The 19,583-nt window shown below is 49.3% G+C and overlaps 1 protein-coding gene across 3 annotated transcripts in view; it reads left to right on the top strand.

Annotated features, from left to right (window-relative positions):
• Positions 1-19,583, top strand: part of Actn1 (actinin alpha 1) — a 92,081-nt gene that overhangs the window by 51,405 nt on the left and 21,093 nt on the right. For all 3 annotated transcript variants that reach the window (XM_051196222.1, XM_051196220.1, XM_051196221.1), the window contains exons 2-8: positions 622-736; positions 4,667-4,786; positions 9,841-9,927; positions 11,934-12,021; positions 12,464-12,542; positions 15,067-15,148; positions 16,494-16,579. In XM_051196222.1, the coding sequence (XP_051052179.1) occupies positions 622-736; positions 4,667-4,786; positions 9,841-9,927; positions 11,934-12,021; positions 12,464-12,542; positions 15,067-15,148; positions 16,494-16,579 (657 nt within the window). The remainder of the gene's footprint in view (positions 1-621; positions 737-4,666; positions 4,787-9,840; positions 9,928-11,933; positions 12,022-12,463; positions 12,543-15,066; positions 15,149-16,493; positions 16,580-19,583) is intronic.

Raw genomic sequence — 19,583 nt, 5'->3', positions numbered from 1 at the left:
ACATATATATATGCTGGGGGACTTCCCTTTCTCCTTATCCATGCCTCAGAACTCTGTCCCCAATGGAAGGAACCCTTTCCCCTGGCTGGCTACCAAGTGGAAAGGATTTTATAAGGTAACTTAGCCAGAGGTGCCTGTGGGTTTCACATGGAGCTTTACTCTTAAAACTGTAACAGCCAAATGAATTTCTCTTACGGGTGATTGCTAAGGATGGGAATGTGACACTTCTAGGTGTGGGTAGCAATGGCGCTTTTCAGGAGGGCTGGGAAAAGAAGGAGGTGCTGCTTCGTTCCCGTTACCCCGTCCCCCACCCATAGGCTCCAAAGGATGGCTCATTTGCATTTATGTGAGGAGCACCCTGCTTGGTTGAAGTGACTGTGGACCAACAATGCTAAGTGTTTTAATGGATTCTGCCGAGTGGGTGGCCATCCTCCATGGTTCCTTCACGTGGCTTGTAAAGTGGGATGCCACAAGCCTGCTGAGGGGAAGACCTTACACAGAACAAGTGGAAAGAAGGTGTGGGCTGGGGGACCTGGGAGCCATTGAGGCCCGTGGTGAGGCCTCAGAGACCTTATGGCTCACGAGGAGACTGACCACCTGCTTTCCTTCCCTTCGTACTAGACGTTCACGGCCTGGTGCAACTCTCACCTGCGGAAGGCAGGGACACAGATCGAGAACATTGAGGAGGACTTCCGAGATGGCCTGAAGCTCATGCTACTCCTGGAGGTCATCTCAGGTGAGTTGGTCCTTGCCCAGGACAGGGCGGTCTCCCTGTCCCTAACATTTGGTTGCATTCTGCCTGTGTTCATAGTTGGCCTGCATGGCCACCAGGCAAGCACATGGTGCATTTACATACATGCAGACAAAACACATATGTAATTAATAAAAAATAAATACAAAAAAAAAAAAAAAAAACAAAAAACAAAAAAACATCACTCGGGATGTCACATCACTTATTCTGTTTCCGTGAAGGGATTACTCCGATGACCTCATTCGGCTCTGTCTTTTCAAAGTCTTACGGCTTGGAATATCACCATGCTTGAACCAGGCTTCCAGGACCTGAACCACTAGGGGACCAACCATGGATAGCATTGTGCAGGTCCACTTGGGTGCTTCAAAGCAATAGCTGGCCCTCTGTCCTTGCTTCAGACTTCATCTCGTCATCCTAAACCCAACCTGGGACCACAGACTGCTCTGCCTCTGCCCTGCTTTCCAACTTGACATTCCCGTTCTTTGTGTTCTGTTTCCTTCTTTCACGATTCCCCTTTTAACCTTTTGTGTTGTAGGCCTCTGGTGACTCCCACCTAGAGGAAACCGCGAAAACCGAAAGCCTTGGGTTCAGTCTCCACCCCTTCCCCTCCTCTCTGCCGCCCAGCACTCTGACAGCCCAAATATGGTCACGTTGTTCCCTGCTCCAAAGGCTTTTGTGCCTCCCCAGGGCTTCCAGCCGAGTCCACATTCCTTCGCAGAGCCCTGAGGATCATTTGGGAGTTGGCACCTGCTTTGCTTCCAAGTAACTATTCCCAAAAAGGTAGCAGACCTCAGGCCCTCTGCCACACTGGAAGGCTCTCACATCTCCCCATACCACATGTCCTGTTCTTGTGCGTTTGCATGGCTTCTGACAGGCTCGATTCTTTAAAAACAGCTTTTCACGTTTTCCTTTAACGTGAAACCTGGTTAGGGTGAAACGTACACAGTGGCAAACTTAACCATTGTAGCCTTCTTGGGGGAGGGAACTACCTATTTTTGACTCATGGTTTCACAAGTGTCAGCCCACCATGGGCAGGGAGCATGTGATGAAGCAGATCAGCGGGCATCGTGGCAGCAGGGCCAAGAGAATGGAGTAGACAAAGGCCAGAGTGTTCTCCCAGTGATGTACTTCCTCCAGAAGCCCCGCCTTGTGCTTTACACCACCTTTTAATAATGCTATCGTGTTATGAATCCATCCGGGCATTAATCTGCTGAGTAGGGCAGACCCCTAATGATCTAATGATCCGAGAAGAACACCCAGGCCTGTACTTGACTAATCTTGGCATCTCTTAATCCATTCAAGTCAACACATCGCATTAAATCCTGACCTTCCACCCCTGGACCCCAAAAGGCTACATTCAGTCTATCTCCACGAGTCCTCAGGAAGTTAATAATAATTCCAGCGTTGTTCAGAAGTCCCCATTGAAATTCCAGGCAATCTCTTAGTTCTGAACCCCTGCAATAAATAAGTAAATAAATCAATCAAGTCTGCACGCCTCTAACATACAGTGACACAAATAAGAGGACTCAGGCGCAGAAGGGAGGATAGTGCCAAAATAAGACAGAATCTCAGGATAGTGAAGACTACAGCCCTCGCGCATCCCCTGCCTGAGGCTTTCATTAGCAGAAACTCCACATTCTCGGCATCTTCAAGGAGTTTCTATTGCAGCTTAGGCTTCACTCCCACAGAGCTCTTTGTAGGTAATTCAACCGTGCTATACACTTCCCCTCCCAGGCCTTTTCTGTATGCCTGCAAAACCAGCGTCATATGGATGAAACCAAGGCTTCTTTGGCTGTCTGTCTGCCTCCCCATCCCCCCAATTCCACACTGCAGTATCCTCTGGGTACTTGAGAAGCCGAACTAGGAAAGAGCTTCCTTGGACCGGCCACCCTAGCAGCTCTCTCTTCTGAAAGGAAAACTTTTCTCCCCTTGTGACTTACTTTTATATTATTATTAATTTTAAGTTACCATACAGAGTGATAGGTTTCACCCTCTATGCATGTGCCTTAATGCACTGTTCTAATTCATGCCCCTTCCTCACTGTCCTCCCCTGAAGGGAAAGTCTTATGGAGCCTGTGGCAGATGGGGTTTGGCCAGTTCCTGAGGTGTCAAAGGCATCCTTATTGTCAGGGCATTTTTTTCCCCCTTGACACAGTGTTGTTTTGTTTTTTAAAGAGAATAAGAGATAGTTTATACTGGAGCTGTTTGGAGTGACCACAGCCTAGAAACACAGATTTAGGCTACCCCAAATTCCATGTTCCTGTGTTTAAGCCATAAATCAAGACAAGTTTAAAATGCATTGGTGGGTATACCAGAGAGACAGTTACAACAAGACGGGGGAGGCTTTTTCTGTAGGCCAAGATGCTGTCTGATGACATTCTAAGTAGCCTGCTAAGTCAGTAGAATCCCACAAATTTCTCTAGTCACAAGTGGTTAGTTGTGACACAGGAGAGAGGACTAGCTGGGAAGGCCATTAGGAAAGAAGCTTCTGGATCACATCAATGCTATCTTAGCTACTTTTTAATGTTGCTGATCTGTAGCAGTCATACCCTGTCAGCCCACAACTTTTAGTTTGCTCTTTTGGGGTTGAGGCTTCAGATTTTCCAGATCTTTCCATTCTGCTCTTGGCCCTTGATGCTTTTTTGTAAACCTTGCTAAGAGCACCTGTCTGTAACTATGCCCCCAGCTTGAATGTGATGCTGTCTTGAGATTTCTTTACCCAACTAATTAGTCCATTCCCCTTTAAACTCAGCTTCCCATAGAGCTCCAGGACACCGACTACGTGTAATACAAGTTCTAATAGGTCTTAACAATAAAATCCGGGAGTCAGATACAGAGGAAAATGCTGAGAGATTGGAGAGATGAAGGAGCAAGTCAAAGCTACCTTTACCTCATTAGCTTCCCAGTGGAAAAGAGTTCCTGTTCCCTCCCACCTGTATTCCTTTCTTCGCTCAGCCAACTCACTTCCTGTCTGTCTGTACAGGCCTCCAGACCACTATGGTTAGCTAGTGGCACGTTCCACCTTCTGATCTTCAGGCACTCTTTATTTGTACAAACAAGATATCACCACAGTCAGAGTGTTCCATGAACGCCTGTAGTCCATTGTGTGCCTTGCTCCCGTCTGAAGCCTCCCGAGCACAGTCTTGACCAGCTTTGTTTCTGTTGGTATTCTGGTCTGCTGAACTCCCACCAGACACACTCATTAAGCTCCATTATAGCGTTCTTGGGCTCCTCTAGTCCTCATCCTCTGACTCTCCCATCCTGCTTCCATGCACCTATTTAAAATGTTGTTTAGGAGGTATAAGCACATTATATCAGGAAGGATATGGTATTTGCTCGTTGTATATGCTTATTTAAGACCTATCCTTTCCTAATGGACTACAATTACATAAAAGAAAAGAAACTTCTTTACTCTCATATGCCCAGCACCTCAATCTCTGATACCTATTAGGAACATAATAAATAAATGTTGAGGCTAGAGAGACTGAGGCTGCCGCTCTTCCAGAGGATCCAGGTTTGGCACCAAATACGCACAGCTGGTGGCTCACAATTGCCTGTAATTCTAGCTCCAGGTGATCCAGTGCCCCCTACTGGTCTCCTCAAGTACTTGCACATGGGTGGCGCACACACACACACACACACACCCACACACACACACACACACACACACACACACACACACAAAGTATTTTTAAAACAAAGATACAAACTTTGAACAAATGCATGTAGGTTTGTCTCTGAGAAGTAGAAGAGGGAGAATCAACTTCTCTTTGATTCCTGGGTGATAACTCCGAACATCTGAGAGGCAAATCATGCATGTGCCCATTTTAAGAAGCGCTTTGGATGAGGGGTGTGAAGGTGGCCCTGGTTCCTGGACAATTGCACCTCACCTTTATTTTCTTCCCTCTTGATCAGGTGAACGCTTGGCCAAGCCAGAGAGAGGCAAGATGCGAGTGCACAAGATCTCCAACGTCAACAAGGCCCTGGATTTCATAGCCAGCAAAGGAGTCAAGCTGGTGTCCATCGGGGCCGAAGGTGAGGCTTGATACCCTGTGATCCGTGTTTGCTTGGTCCTTTCTGCTCTGACTCCTGTGATGATAGCACCAGGACCCATCCCTTCCTCGTTCTTTCTCTGTGGTCTTTATGATGTGCAGTTGCACCCGGAGCGCTGATATGATACCTCAGCTGCCCTTCCTGCAGGGTGCTCTGTGGGTGGGACAGTGCAGACTGACTTGTGACTGTCTAACTGGGCCCTCTGATGACATAACTTATGAACACAGCACATGTTTTGGGCACCTGCTGTGGGACTCGAGAGGTAAGACACCATCAAGACACAGCCATGGCTGTGTGTGTGTGTGTGTGTGTGTGAAGACTCATTTGTCGTGAGGAAAGCCATGCTGAAATGCTTTGACCTGTGACCCCACAGGGTGGAGCATTGCTAATTTTCACCCCCACTGTAGAAAAAACATGCTTACAGATGATCACACCACTTGCTCTGCTCCCATCTTCTGTGAGTGCCAAGCTAGAACCCAAGTCTGTAGGTGGACTCTACTTTCCCACCAGCCAGGTCCCAAATAACCGACACCCAATATTCATTATAAGTGCTTGGCCAATAGCTCAGGCGTATTACTAACTAGCTCTTGCAACTTAAATTAACCCATGTTTCTTATAAGCTCTGCCACGTGACTCATGGGTTGTCACCTCATTCCGTACACATCTGCTTCCTCTTTCTCTGACTGGTGACTCCTCTGACTCTGCCCTTCTTCCTCCCATCATTCTCGTCTTGGCTCTCCCACCTAACCTTATCTTGTTCAGCTATTGGCCAGTCAGCTTCTTTATTATCCAATGAGAGTAATACATATTTACAGTATACAAAGATCATTCCACAGCACAAATCCAGTTCTGTATGACATCAGAGAAATGCACGGTGTGTGAGTGTGTGTGTGTGTGTGTGTGTTGGGATATGGCTCCCCCTAAATCTGTGAGAGCCGATCCCCTGTGTAATGAGAAAAGTCCTTTTTATGCTCACCCATCAGCTTGAACTGGGGCAACAAACCGCAGCAAGTAGGGTTGAGTCTGGTTGACAAAGGTTTTGGTGAACAACTGAACACAAAACCACATCTGTCTTCTCATCATCATCTGCTGCCGTGTTCAGTAGTAGCTACAGAAATCATGTGGCCAGTGAAGCCAAACTATTCCCTGGCAGGCCCCGTGTTGAGAACGTCTGCTGACCCTCGTTTTACCTATTTGGGTTGGTGCTCAAGGAGGTAGCCACACCCCTGGATCCTGACAGTCCTGCAGCTTTGACCATTTCAAGGGCAGAGGCTATGTTCTCTTAGGCCTGTGGCCATAGCCTCTAGCTGCTGATGCTGGGTGTGTGTTCAAAGCACGTGTGTATGTGGCAGGTACTCACTTTGTGGCTGGAAAAACATTCTTTGCCTCTTAATAAAAAGAAAAGAACATCTTGTTCTACTAGGGAAGGCTGAAGCCTGGCAGAGTTTTCTCAGGCAGGGGAAGCCAAGAAAAGTGCCACTCAATGGTCTGGCACCAGTTCAGGTCCCCACTAGGGTAGGGAAGGAGAGGGTGTGGGAAATGGGATTGGGTGAACAATAGGGATGGATAGGGACTGCAGTGAATTGGAAAGAGCTTTTCCTTCAAAGAAGGTTGGGTTCGTAGAGATCCAATCTGCTATTGCTGAGTGAGAATGCAGGGCCACTATGGCAGGTTTAAAAAAAGAGAAGTCAGAAAAAGCAGAATTTAAGAGAGGAAAATTTGGTAGAGGCTAAGTAAAGAGGAAGGGTTAGATGTGGCAGGCACGTGTGTGTCTTGAGCTAGCCTGACCCTGACTCCGCGGGAGCATCTGTGGGTTAGCTCCTCAGGATAGGCTGGTGAAGCGAGTCTGACAGGCCATCTTTTAGAGCGAGGGGTGCCAGGCTCAGAAAAATTGCAGAGCTAGAATGCTGGTTGCTCTGAACCAGGAGGCACCTCCATAGCAGAGCCCCGTTCATGCTCCGTGGCTGAGGTCCTGAAGGTCTCCTGCGTCCCCTGGGGTCCAGGACTGAGAATAATGGGGCACACCCACTGTCCCTGTCCCTCCTTACCTGAGCACACTCCACTGTCTCTCCTTTTCTCTGGTGTTAGTTTTGCCTCTTCACTGTGACTTAGAATTCACTAATTTCTTGGGAAGGGGAGAGGACCCCCAAAAGGAACTGTCCTGCTGGTGCTTGAAAGGCCCCTAGGAGAGGCCGTCTTGTTTGGCCCTCATGGAGTCGGGCAGAGGGGAGGAGCCTCCCTGTTCCAGAAAGGCTGAACTTCAGTGTCATCACTTTTATAAGCTTAAAAAAATTTCCCCTCAGAGTCAAAGTGCTGCCCATAAAATTTCATTGTAAGGATTTTCTTCCCCTGAGTCATTAAAGCCTCAGGAATGCAATGTGGATGTGTCTATTAATATCTGCTCAAGCACCCTTGAGCTGTTACCTGGGCCTGCCTTGGGAGTGGCTAAGCACTGTTAGGTCCTCCAGGGCCAATGACAGGCCTGTGTGCCTCTGCTAGCCTGGGCTAGAGCACTGTGCTCCCTCCCTCCCTCCCTCCCTCCCTCCCTCCCTCCCTCCCTCCCTCCCTCCCTCCCTACCTCCCTCCCTCCCTCCCTCCTTCCCTCCCTGTCTGTCTGTCTGTCTGTCCCTGTCTGTCTGTCCCTGTCTGTCTGTCTGTCTGTCTGTCTGTCTGTCTGTCTGTCTGTCTCACTCACTCACTCACTCACTCACTCACTCACTCACTCACTCGCAGAGGCCGTACTCAGGGCTCTAAGCAGTGATGCATGACCCGGAAAGTCCCCGTCCTAGTCCATTCAGAAGACAACGGGAAGAGCCTGTAGATGTCATGTAGAGAGCAGTGAAGAATCTAGTGGGTGGTCAAGGAAGGCTACAGTGAGATGATCTGGGGGAGGGGAGGAGGGACAAGCCAGGTGGATATTGGGGGGGGGGGATAATGAAGAGGTCAGAGGGGATGGAAGAAGGGCCCAGGAGGTGCAATCAGCCCGCAAGGGCCTTGCTGGCCCCTGAACTCTGGGTGGGGTGGAAAGCCCTGACTTTGAGCAGAAGGGTCATGGGACCCTGGGGACTTAAGTCACTCTTTGTCCTTTGAACATAGCTTCCATGATAAATAACTGAACAACAGGGTATTTAGACAGAAACCTTACTCTGCACTGCCGCTCTTTGGCTGGGGACAGATAGAATTTCATTGCCAGAATTGAACAGCTTTGAGATTCTTGGTCCCTGCAGCCAGCTTCTTCTTCAGCCAGGTGTTTTTTTTTTTTTTTTTTTGGTTTTTTGTTTTTTTTTTTTTTTTTTTCTTCCTTTTTCAAGCTAGTTCATGCTTCTAGTTGCAGTGTAATAATAATGTGTGTGTTTAAATTTGCTTGTAAAGTTTACTAATTTAACATCTGGGAAGAAGATAACCGGATTTCCTGTTTTGTATTTATTTGTTCCCGTCTCTCACCTGTTTACCTGTGAGGACTGAGTCTGTGTCCATCAACTTAAATCTTTTCAGCATTAGGGATGGAGGTTATAGATGAAGACACATCTTTTAAAAAGTAAGCCATTGTGAGGCGGGGCTTGCTAACCACACACACCTGTAATCCCAGCGTTTGGGAGGTGGAGGCAGGAGGATTCATCCATCAGCCTGAGTACATGACCCCCCCCCCCCCCGCCCCCAGCTTTCCCGTACTGGTTTTAAAGCCTCCCCTGCAGCGTTTTTTTGCAAAGTTCTGGCTGAACATGCTGATCAGGGGAACAGCTGCCTGCTGCCAAGGTTCTCCTTGACTCTTTTCAGGGACCCGGGGCCCACTGCTATCTGTGACTCTCATCGGAAAGAGTTACCTTGTGTCTTGTGTCCCAAGCGAGCACTAGTGTTCTTTGCCCAGCACACCAATGCAGATCAGGTGCAGTAGCATTGCAGAGGGGAGTAGCTGCCTTGGGTACCCTGTTCTTCCCCAAGAGCGCCTTGCCATGGGCCAGCTGAGCCTCACCTTCCAGCCCACAGAAGGCCGAGAGAGCTCTGTGCTTAGGCTGATTTACGTCTATGTACTTGTTTACATGTGTATTTTATCTACTCCAAGGAAGTCGCTTTCTTCTGTCCTTCTCAGTAATTAATTAATAACCAACCAATCAGCACCAGAGCTGAAGAGAAATGGACTTTTGCTTACTTTTATTTTTTTGTATATCTGCATCACATGCTTGCCTGGTACCTGTGGAGGCCAGAAGAGGGTGTCGGATCCACTGGAACTGAAATTACAGATGGTTGTGAGCTGCCACGTGTGGGTGCTGGGAATCGAACCTGGGTCCTCTAGAAGAGCATCCACTGCTCTAACTCCTGAACCGTCTCTCTAGGCCTGATTTATATTTTTATTTCTCTGTTTCTAGGACATATATGTATATATGAAGAAAGAAAAAAGCAAGGAAACTGTAATAGATTGTAGCATATAAGGTCTGAAAAATATGAGGGCTAAATATAGCAGATTGTCCGAGCTGTCATCTTGAATGGGCTTTCAAAACAAAAATCTATTTTAATACTTCGGGCATTTTGAGGTTGACCAATCAGAGGGTTGATTAAGATGGCAGCTCTTAAAACGGACGTGTGTGACTTTCTGTTGTTCACCCTGGCTCTCTGCCTGTGTGGCTATTTTAAGAGCTGTGATTGGCCACAGAGCCCCCCCCCCCCAAGTCATTCATCCCCCACTTAGGACCTCTGTGAGAGCTTAGAATCTGTCCCCTCCTGTCTGTCAGACTGGGTGACTCTGGTTCAGGTAGAGCATCCTTGTCTGATGAACCCACCCTTCCAAGAGAATCATGCTCAGAACGGCTTCTCTCCTGGTATCTGCGCTGGTCCACCCCACTAACTCACAAACTTCTTATGTGGAGCTGGGAGTGGCCTAGACATGGTAAACTCTGTTCGAGGTGTGTGGGTTCAGTCTTCAGCACAAACAATAAATAATGTGATGTTTGGTTTCTGAGTGGCGTAGGAGGGAATGCCGAGAATGCGTGTCTGTCCGTCTGTGACCCACCTAACATGTCCTGACACTGTTTCTATAGAGATTGTGGATGGGAATGTGAAGATGACCCTGGGCATGATCTGGACCATCATCCTTCGCTTTGCCATCCAGGACATCTCTGTGGAAGGTGAGTTTCTGCTGTGTTCTGTTCCTTCTTGAACTTCCACCCCTCCCCTTGACTGCTCTGCCTAGTCTTCCTCTCTAGGCTCCCTCACCTGGGGCAAATGATCATGATTTCAAATAACTCCCCCCAAAATATGTTGGCCCTGCAGAATTCCTCACTTCCAGAAGGCCAGGGCAGCTGTAGGTGAGTGTCTTAAAGCCTCACGGGGCCCTTAGTGGGAAAGGACTATAGGAAAATGAGGGGCCTATGTTCTCATAGCACCCCCTGGTGGCCCTTCCCAGGTCTGCGCCCGTTGCCCTGGTGTGTGACAGTAATCTCTTTGTACTGGCTTACTCTAGCCATTTTTGAGTTTTGTCCCTGATATGGTGCTCTTATCATTTCCTCGTTTGTGGTTTGCTATATACATGATATATTCATACAAAACCCACCTTTTTAAAAGATGAGATTGAGATAAAATACTCTTAGGTATTTTCCTTTATGGGTGTTTTTATCTCTGTGTATATATGTGTACTATGTGTGTGCCTTGTGTCCCGAGTCCAGAAAAGAGCGTTGATCTCCTGAGACTGGGATTACAGTAGTGTGAGCTTCCCAATGTGGGTGCCGGGAACTGAACTTGAGTCCTCTGGGAGAGCAGCAAGTATTTTTAACCACTGAGCCATCTCTCCAGTCCCATGAAGATTTATTTTATTTTTAATTGCGTATTTGCATGTGTGTCCGTATGTGATTGCATACAGGTGAGTGCTGGTGCCCTCAGATGCCAGAGACATTGGCTGGTGTTACAGGTGATTGTGAGCTATTCTAACATGAGCTTGAGGAACCAAACCAGGGTCCTCTGGAAGAGCACTAAGTACTGTCAACTGCTGAGCCATCTCTCCAGCCCCAGGACAAGTTACATATAGATTATCTATTTACTTATCTATTTTTGAGACAGGATTTCACTAAGTACCTCTGGCTGGCCTGGAACCTGATATGTAGATTGGGCTGGCTTTGAACAACCCCACCCCCTCCCCAGATTAACCTGCCTCAGCCTTTAGAGTGCTAGGATTAAAGGAATGCACCACTGCCCCTGGCTCCCTGTGCCAATTGATTGTGCTTGAAAAATTATAATCGTCGTAGAGATGCTTTAGCATTATTTCAAAGTCCATTCTATGAGTTAAAAATATGCGAGGTCACGTACGTTCTTTACGAAGTCCCAGCACCTGCAGTTCCCAGATCTGAACACATAGGGGCAGTGCAGTCTGCAACAGCAGAGTTGGACATTCCGTGCCCTCAGATACCTGGCTTACTCTAAACCACCTGCTCTACAGAGGGTAACAGGCCACCAGAGCCAAGTCAGTGCAGTCAATAGGAAGGGGCCTGATTTGGGATGAACCTGGACAGGAAGCCTGCCTTCCTGTTCCTCCATGTTCCCCTGGCAAGGGGCTTCTGATCATGTAAATTTCATAGGCTCTTCCAGCAATCCTTGCGGCAGCAGCCAGCCGCTGACTTACTGGGTATCTCTATCATTTCTTAAATAAAAGGGAGTTGGGAAGTTACCCTGGCAAGCTGCTGCCGTCTGGTCTATTAGCCTATGGTTGAGTATCTTGTGCTTCTCTCTCCCTTCCCTTCTTCCTTCCCTCCTTCCCTCCCTCCCTCCCTCCTTCCCTCCTTCTTCTCTCGCTCTTATTTAGTTATGTTTTATGTGTGAGTGTTCGGCATTATACACCTGCAGGCCATAAGATGTCACCAGATCTCATTATAGATGGTTGTGACTCACCATGTGGGTGCTGGGAATCGAACTCAGGACCTCTGAAAGAGCAGCCAGTGCTCTTAACCACTGAGCCACCTCTCCAGCCCTGCCTTTCTGTTTCTTAAACAATGTTTTCAACTTTGCCAAACAGTAGACATGATGGCCTGGACTTCTTTCTTCCTTATAGCAGCAGAATTGGGGTCTTGAGGCCCCTGCAGGATGGAGTATTCTCCCTCCCTGGGTCAGCCCACTGACTCCTTTTTTCCCCCTCCCCCTTCAGAGACATCAGCTAAAGAAGGGTTGCTCCTGTGGTGTCAGAGGAAGACAGCCCCATATAAAAATGTCAACATCCAGAACTTCCACATCAGGTGAGTTCCGCGCCAGGGGCTCCCACAGAGCTTCCTCAGGACCTCCCCACAGAGTTGGGTGGGGGTGCTTCTGGGGAAGGGTGCTAGGATGCTGTCTCTTTGAATCTGCTACCCATCCCCCTAACGTCTTCGGCCTGACTGCTGCCTGGAACACCTTTGCTCATGTTTATGATACTGGCAAGACCCCCTCAAAGGTCATGTAAGGAAGCTCAGCCCGGGGTTCCAGACCAATGGGCTAAGGCTCTGGGCCTTAGTGAGGGGAGGATGGATGTGGTACATTCATCTCAACTTACAACCACTCAAAAAAGCCTGACCCCAATACCTGGGAATTCTAAATTCTATCTTCTGAATCCTGCTCCAGAGGGTTGCATAATGAATGTCAGAAGTGATCCACTTGACCTGCTCTCTCTCTCTGTCTCTCTCTCTCTCTCTCTCTGGACAGCTGGAAGGATGGCCTTGGTTTCTGTGCCTTGATCCACCGACACCGGCCTGAGTTGATTGACTACGGGAAACTTCGGAAGGTACGTGTGCCGTGTGCTCCCCTAATCTCTTGCCATCTTCTCTTGCCTGAGACAAACTGAGGGAGGACAGGACAGGACCCCTGCTAAGAGCCCAGTGCCCAGCCTGAAAGATGTCAGCCTTCTGGGCAGCCAGACTGAGCCCCATCTGGAAGCAAGCAGAAACATGTCTTGTCTGTTCATTACCCAGTGTGCATATCACAGATCACACACAGTCCACCAAGAAAACTAACAGATCTGAGGCCACAGTGTTTGAGTGATGGTATGCTGAGTGACATTTCTCCTTTACATTATGTCTGATTTCAGAAGGTGACAGTACTTATTGGATGTTAAATATCACGTAACCTAAGAGACACTTTTTTCCCGCATCCCTGACCTGCAGTCAGGCACTGTGGGTTTGGTTTTCTGTATTTTCTTTATGCTTTTGAGGTGGTACTGGGTTTCACTCTATTGCTCAGGCTGGTCTCTAACTCCTGGACTCAAGCAACCCTCGTGCCTCAGCCTGGGACTGAAGTTGTGTGCCATTGTGTCTCCTTCATTTACATGCATCAGTTTACTTGGTCATGTTCTTGAGTGAGATATGTATGTTGAGGTGAAGAGGTGAGCTTTTGTAAGCTCCTGGTGTTGTGTCCATTCTGTTCAAAGGATGCTGGTCGAGGCCTGTCCTGAACCGTTCTTCCCTGCCATGAAGCCAGCCGCACACTGACCTGGAATGGAATGGAAAGGGAACCTGCTGGTGTATATAGGCCTCTTGGCTAGGGATCTTTTAGGAATACAAACCTGTTTCTCCCCTTCCCCCAGGGTACCCCAGGGCAGTGTTCAGTGTAGCCTCCCACCCTCCACACTCACACCTGTGTCCCAGAGTGTCTTGTTAACCAGGAACCAAGAAAGCCCTGATGTTCTTGCCCTGGTAACTTTTTTTTAGGGGATAAAGGGATGGATGGATGGATAGAAAGATAGATAGATAGATAGATAGATAGATAGATAGATAGATGAGCCAAAACAAAACAAAAGCCACGATGTTCGTGGAGGAAAAGAGCAGATTCCCACCCTCTGCTTACCTGCAAGGGCCCATTCACTAACAGAGGGGCCGGAGAGCTGACCCTGTGTCTTGACCTGGAGCCGCTGTTCTCAAGCTAATCTCTGAGGGACAAGAGAGTCCCAGCCTGCTACCTCAGCTCAGCCGAAAGTCCGTGGTTCACTTGCCCATTGGTGAGCTCCTGACTTCTGGTTCTGACTTGCCGTGGCCACCCACATACAAATCTCTGAGACCATGCTTGCAGTACATTGGGTATCTCTCAGAATCCTGTAGACCACTGGATTGAATGGGAATTCCGTGTTTAATTTTTTTGAGATTATAATATGATTATATAATATGATTATATATAATATAATATTATAATTTTCCCTCTTCCTCCCTGCAGACCCTTTCATGAACAACCCCCCTACTCATTGCTCTTTCAAATTGTGGCCTCTTTTTTTTTTTTTTTTTTTTTTTTTTTATTATTGGTGGTGGTGGTGGTGGTAGAGAGAGAGAGAAAGTTCCTAAATACTTAAGTATAGACTGCTCGGTCCTTGTAACGTTACCTGTAGGTGTATGTCTTCAGGGTGGCCATTTGGTGTGCTCTTTGCTGGGGAAGACTGTTTTCCCGGCTCTCAGTGTCCCTTAGTTGCCTGTGGCTCTTGGTCTTGGTGCAGGCTTTGTCCCTTCCACCTTAGCTTGTCTATCGATGTCATCTTTGTTCAGGTCACATGTAGGCAGCCGTGTTGGTGCAACTTCTTGGGAACAGCTTCTGGCATTTACAGGAGACTATGTCACAGCAAACTCTGGCTCTTATCATCTTTTTGGCTCCTCTTTCACAGGGATCCCCGAGCCGCGGGTGCAGGAGTTTGATTTTTTGAGTACCCTCCATGCCCTCCTCCATGGCAGTTGCACCATTCACGAGGCCTGCGTGCTTGTCTGAGGAGGCACTCACTCAGCTGCACCATTTTACATTAACTCCGTGTCTGAAGTACACTCCAGGGTGCAGGGGTCTCAGATGCCCCAAGCCTTGCACACCGCTCTCCCCATGTAGCTCGAGGATAGCAGAGATGCCATTATCCAAAAAAGTCATGGCTACTTAGAAGAACTCAACACATGGGAAAACAGAGGGGTTCAGCTTCCACTTGTAACTGAATTTTCAGCATTAAGAGTACTCAGCCCAGTTACTGAGTTTGGATGAGGGAAAGTTTGTCTGCATTCGTTACCCATGGGTTTTGCCAGGACTGATGGTTTCCTGCTGCCATCGTCGTTTCCTACCTTAACTCTAGCACGAGGCCCGAGGTTTTCACACTATCTCCCCGATATACTGAAGCTTGAGGTGGAAAAAACTGTTTTAAACCTAGTTAGTGGCGCCTGGTCTTGAGGCCAGGCTTTCTTACCCGGAACCTGGGAAGAGCTGGTGGAAAGTAGTCACCCTCCCGCCCCTATCCTCTCCCAGCTGAGATAGGCTATGATGTGTGATCATGTGGTCCTTTCCTCCTTTAGGACGATCCACTCACAAACCTGAACACGGCCTTCGACGTGGCAGAGAAGTTCTTGGATATCCCTAAGATGCTGGATGCCGAAGGTGAGGTCTTTCCCCGCTGCCCCGCCCCAGCAGCTGAGATGGGGGGGGGGGGTCTCACTTGCCAGGGTTTCTGTGTGGTTCAGAGGAGAGGCATTGTAGCTGGTAGCATGCGGGCGGCATAGAGCAATCCTCTTGGAGAAGGAGGGCAGCCCTTCCTCCTCTGCTCTTGTCCCTGAAAGGAGCAGGGACCGTGTCCCTTGGGCTCTCCTCAACCCTGATGGCCATGCGCCGTTTTACAGTGTCTCAGCTCCATGTTGAGGAGATGAACAGAGTCTAGGATGTGTGCTGGAGTTGGGTGGGGAGAGTGCCCAAGGTTGCCCCAGCCCTGTGCTCCTGGCAGCCCCACCAGTGGCATTTTACATTTGAAAATGTGATCAGGAACATTCCAAACATGCACAGAAGTAAGAGATGGTGTATGCCCACCATTCCAGAAGGGTTATTGATAGTCTGTCACACCTTATGTTTTCTTCTTTGTCCTTTCGCTGTCTGTGTTAGACTGTATCTAATCAAATCTCAGTCACCGCTACCATCTTCCAAGTATGTGCCTTAAAGATACGGGTATGAGCCAGGCGGTGGTGGCACACACTTCCAGTCCCAAAACTCAGGAGGCAGAGGCAAGCAGATCTCTGAGCTCGAGGATAGCCTGGTCTACAAAGCAAGTTCGGGACAGCCAGGGCTACATAAAGAAACCTTACCTTGAAAACCCAGAGAATGAAAAATAAAAAGATGGGTATTCTTGTACGTAATCAAAATACTTTCCACAGACAAGATGTGTAACACATGCCTGTAATCTCAGCACTGGGGAGGCTGAGACAGGAGGAGCATGAATTTGAGACTAACCTGGGCTACATAACCAAGACACCCTCAAACACACACACACACACACACACACACACACACACACACACACACACACACACACACACTTTCACATTTAGCAAGCATGACAGCAATTCCAGATATCTCCTGTTATGCTCATAACCAGAGTCCCCTAGTTTAAAATTGCCATTGAGAGTGGGTTGGCTGAATCCATGCATGTGTTTGGTTAATGAGTTCTGTATGTCATTTCCGTCTTCAGCCCTTTCCTCCTTTCTTCAACCCTTTTAATGGATGCCGTTGACCTTGTGGTTGGAGGAGAGCTACTTTGCTTGCCTCCCGGGATATCACCTTACCCTTTCCTCTGTGTCCCATGTTCCTGTTAGTGGAAGTTGACTCTGGAGGCTGGCTAGTTGAGGATGGGCCTTTTGGTAAGGTTACCTCAGAGTCTGAGGCTTCTGCATCTCCTTCTGAGATGCCCCGTGTGTTCAGTAGGTCGCTTTAACTGCGGCACCCTCTCTCCTTACAGACATCGTCGGAACTGCCCGGCCGGATGAGAAAGCCATTATGACTTATGTGTCTAGCTTCTACCATGCCTTCTCTGGAGCCCAGAAGGTACCTGGGACCCCTGCGCCTCATGCCCAGCACACCTCATGCCAGATCCCAGCCACGCCCTCCTGCCCTTCCCTCCTCCTGTCCCTCAGTGTCCCAGTGCAGGTGCCTGGAAGGCTTGGCTCGGGACTCATGGATAGTTAGCTGTATTTATGAAGAGGTCTTGTTTGCCTCTTTTCTCACCCTGCTCTGCTCTCTCTCACCGTGTCTTGGGACCAGGAACCTTTAGCGAGCACTAATCCTCTGGAAGCAGCAGCTGTGCGGCCCAGGCAGAAGGGCTGGGTGTGGCAGATCAGGGGTCCCGGCTCCAGGAGACAGTTAGCTCCCCATCGCTGTGGGAGCTACGGACTCAGTGTCAGGGTCTCTGTGAGGCTGCGGTGCACTTCCTCTCTTCACCTACCTTACCCGTTTTGCAGAGGTGCCATGACACCCCCCTCCCCTCGTACTCTCAGGCAGGGTTTAACAAGTCTGTCTTCAGCCCTTGAGCGCTGTCCTGCCTGGGACCCCCCAGTGGGCACTGCACGCTGTGTTGTTAGACATAAGCATGACCTGTGGGAAGAGAGGCAAGGACGTTAGTGGCAGTGAGCCCCTTCTGGTATCCTGATCCAGATTGCCCTGGGAGGCAGAGCGTTCAGCCAGGCTGAATGTTCTGTAACGCACCAGGGCCCAGTTCATACTGCAGGCACTGGGAGGCTGGCGAGTTGTCGCTCACTACCAGGCTTAGCTGGGACAACAGATGTCCCTGCCAGAAGCAACACATGGCTGTGACCACATAGACCGTCCTGGCTTCGGACCTTAGGCCTGTCATGTGTCCTCATGGCCTCTGAGTGACCTATTGGAAGTGCATGGTAGAAGCTGTGTCCCTGCCCCCTCCCTCCCTTGCTCATTTCCCTCTCTGCTCATGTCCCTTTGGCCCTGTCCTCTCCTCTCCTCCTGCCCATCCGTCCCTTCTGTCCTGTGCTCTCTATCCACTGCTGCTGTTCGGGTTTGCTCTGTGCTGTTCTACTTTCTCCTCTCAACCTCTTCTCCTTCTCTGTGCAGATGTGTAGGCACGCTAAGGCCGGAGGGAAGGCCATGTGACCTAATGTTTCATGTCACTGCCACGCCTTCTCGGTGCGCAGAAGGTGAGCTCGCCCTTGGCCTCGCCCACTCTCCCTGCTGCCCTTTGGCCCATCTTGTCCTCCTCGCTGGACCCCAGCAGCAGCCCCTGAGTGAGAGAGGGTTAGTTAATGCACCCATCTCCATGGGGGACAGGATACTCTCAGAACCCTGGCAAGCACACTTGCAGTTGCCAGAGAAGCCCAGCCTCTGGGTGTCCTTCCCCACGGAGGGGAAGGCAGCCGAGCTATCAGAGCCTGGACCCTAAGCCATTCCCTTAGATGTCCAGAATCCCCTTCACCTCTGACTCTCCCTGTCTGCCTGAGCAAGCCATCTTCTCGAATCCAGGCAGGAACCAGGGCTGGGAGAAGTCTTCTGCCTTCTCTCTGATGTCCATGCTAGAGTCCTGCATGCCATTTGCCAGCAAGGCCTTTCATGGGTAGTTGTAAATTACCTAAGAATGCCACTTGTGTGCCATAGACTATGGAGATTTGAACATTAGTTACTAAAACTACCCTGCAGACAGCAGCAAAGATGTCTTTTTTCTTCTCTCTTCTCGCTCTCTTTTGTTTTTGTGGTGGTGCTGGGGGATTGAACCCAGGGCCTTGTGCTTGTTGGGTAAGCATTTTACTGCCAAGCTTCATGTCCAGCAGTAAAAATGTCTTATAACAAATCAATGAGACTTTTCTTTTTTTTCATAGAAATACCTTCAGGAAAAGGCACCTTTAAAAAAAGTTGCCCAAAGACAACCAGATGGGCTGGCAGCATCCCTGGTACCCTCCTGATGGGTGCCCCAGACCTGCCTTTCTCAATGGTGGCCAGCCTCTAACTTCCCAGTCCCTCCTGCTGGCCTCCTGGCTCCTCTTCATCTGTCCCTCTCCCCACCTCTGCTGCTCTCCTGCCAACCTCTCCTGAATCCTGTCCCCTACCTCTTAGCCAGGGTATGGGCGGCTTCTCCGCTTGCCTTGGTTGGGCATTTGTGCCCAGTCTATTAACCACACAGAGTGCACTGGCCAGGCTGACTCTCTGCCTTCTGTCTAACTGCCCTGTTCCTCTCTTCCGTGCCCTTTGCCTTTAGGTATTCTGCCCTGGGCTTCATGCCTGCTGACACCGGCCTTGCCTGCCTTTGATTCATCTCTGTGGCCTGGCTGATGATAATGCTCAGGGTGTGTGTGTGTGTGTGTGTGTGTGTGTGTGCGCGCGCGCGCGCGTGCGTGCGCGCACATGCATGGCATGGAAGAGATGTGATGTGGTGTATGTAACCCTGTGTGTGGTGGGGAGAGTGTGGGATTTGTGTGGCTCTCCCTCTAAAATCCTCCCTCCCCTGAGCCCTCTTCCCTTTTTCTCATCCCTGTTGCAACCATTTCATGCTTTTGTCCATATCCCAGCATAGGAGCATAGACAGTGTGGTGGGGTGTGGGGTGTCCTGCTTGATCCAGAGCTGTCCCCAGCCACTTCCACAGCATCTGCCCAGAGTGACCAGCCCCAGAAGAATGTCTACCTCTGGTTTGGGGGGCGGGGGACAGTGAGGAGATGAGTCTCTGGGCATCTCATACTCTTGTCTTGATTGCTTCTGTGGCTGGTACCCATGATAAACATCTTCCAGAGCTGAGCCATATCCATGGCCCACCCTGCTCTCCACACCTTTCTCTGGCCAGTCATAGATAGTAGAAGTGGAAAGGTCCCAGTTCATAGACATGTTCGAGTGCCTGTGTACATTTACATGCAAGCATGTGATGGACAGAGCTGTTGAGGGACTGTCCTCATTGGGTGAAGACCAATTTCTGTTTGGCAGGCTGGTTTAGATCCTGATGCCTTGCTTTCCTTCCCCTACCCAGGTTTAGAACAGATGGAGAGGGCATCAAGGCTTTTGTTTATGCCGCTGGCACTTGGGAGGACTCTTGGGAGC

The sequence above is a fragment of the Phodopus roborovskii genome, unplaced genomic scaffold (assembly GCF_943737965.1).
Source record: "Phodopus roborovskii unplaced genomic scaffold, PHOROB, whole genome shotgun sequence".
NCBI lineage: Eukaryota > Metazoa > Chordata > Mammalia > Rodentia > Cricetidae > Phodopus > Phodopus roborovskii.
The sequence above is the reverse complement of the archived record's forward strand: the minus strand, read 5'-3'. Positions and strand labels throughout refer to the sequence as shown.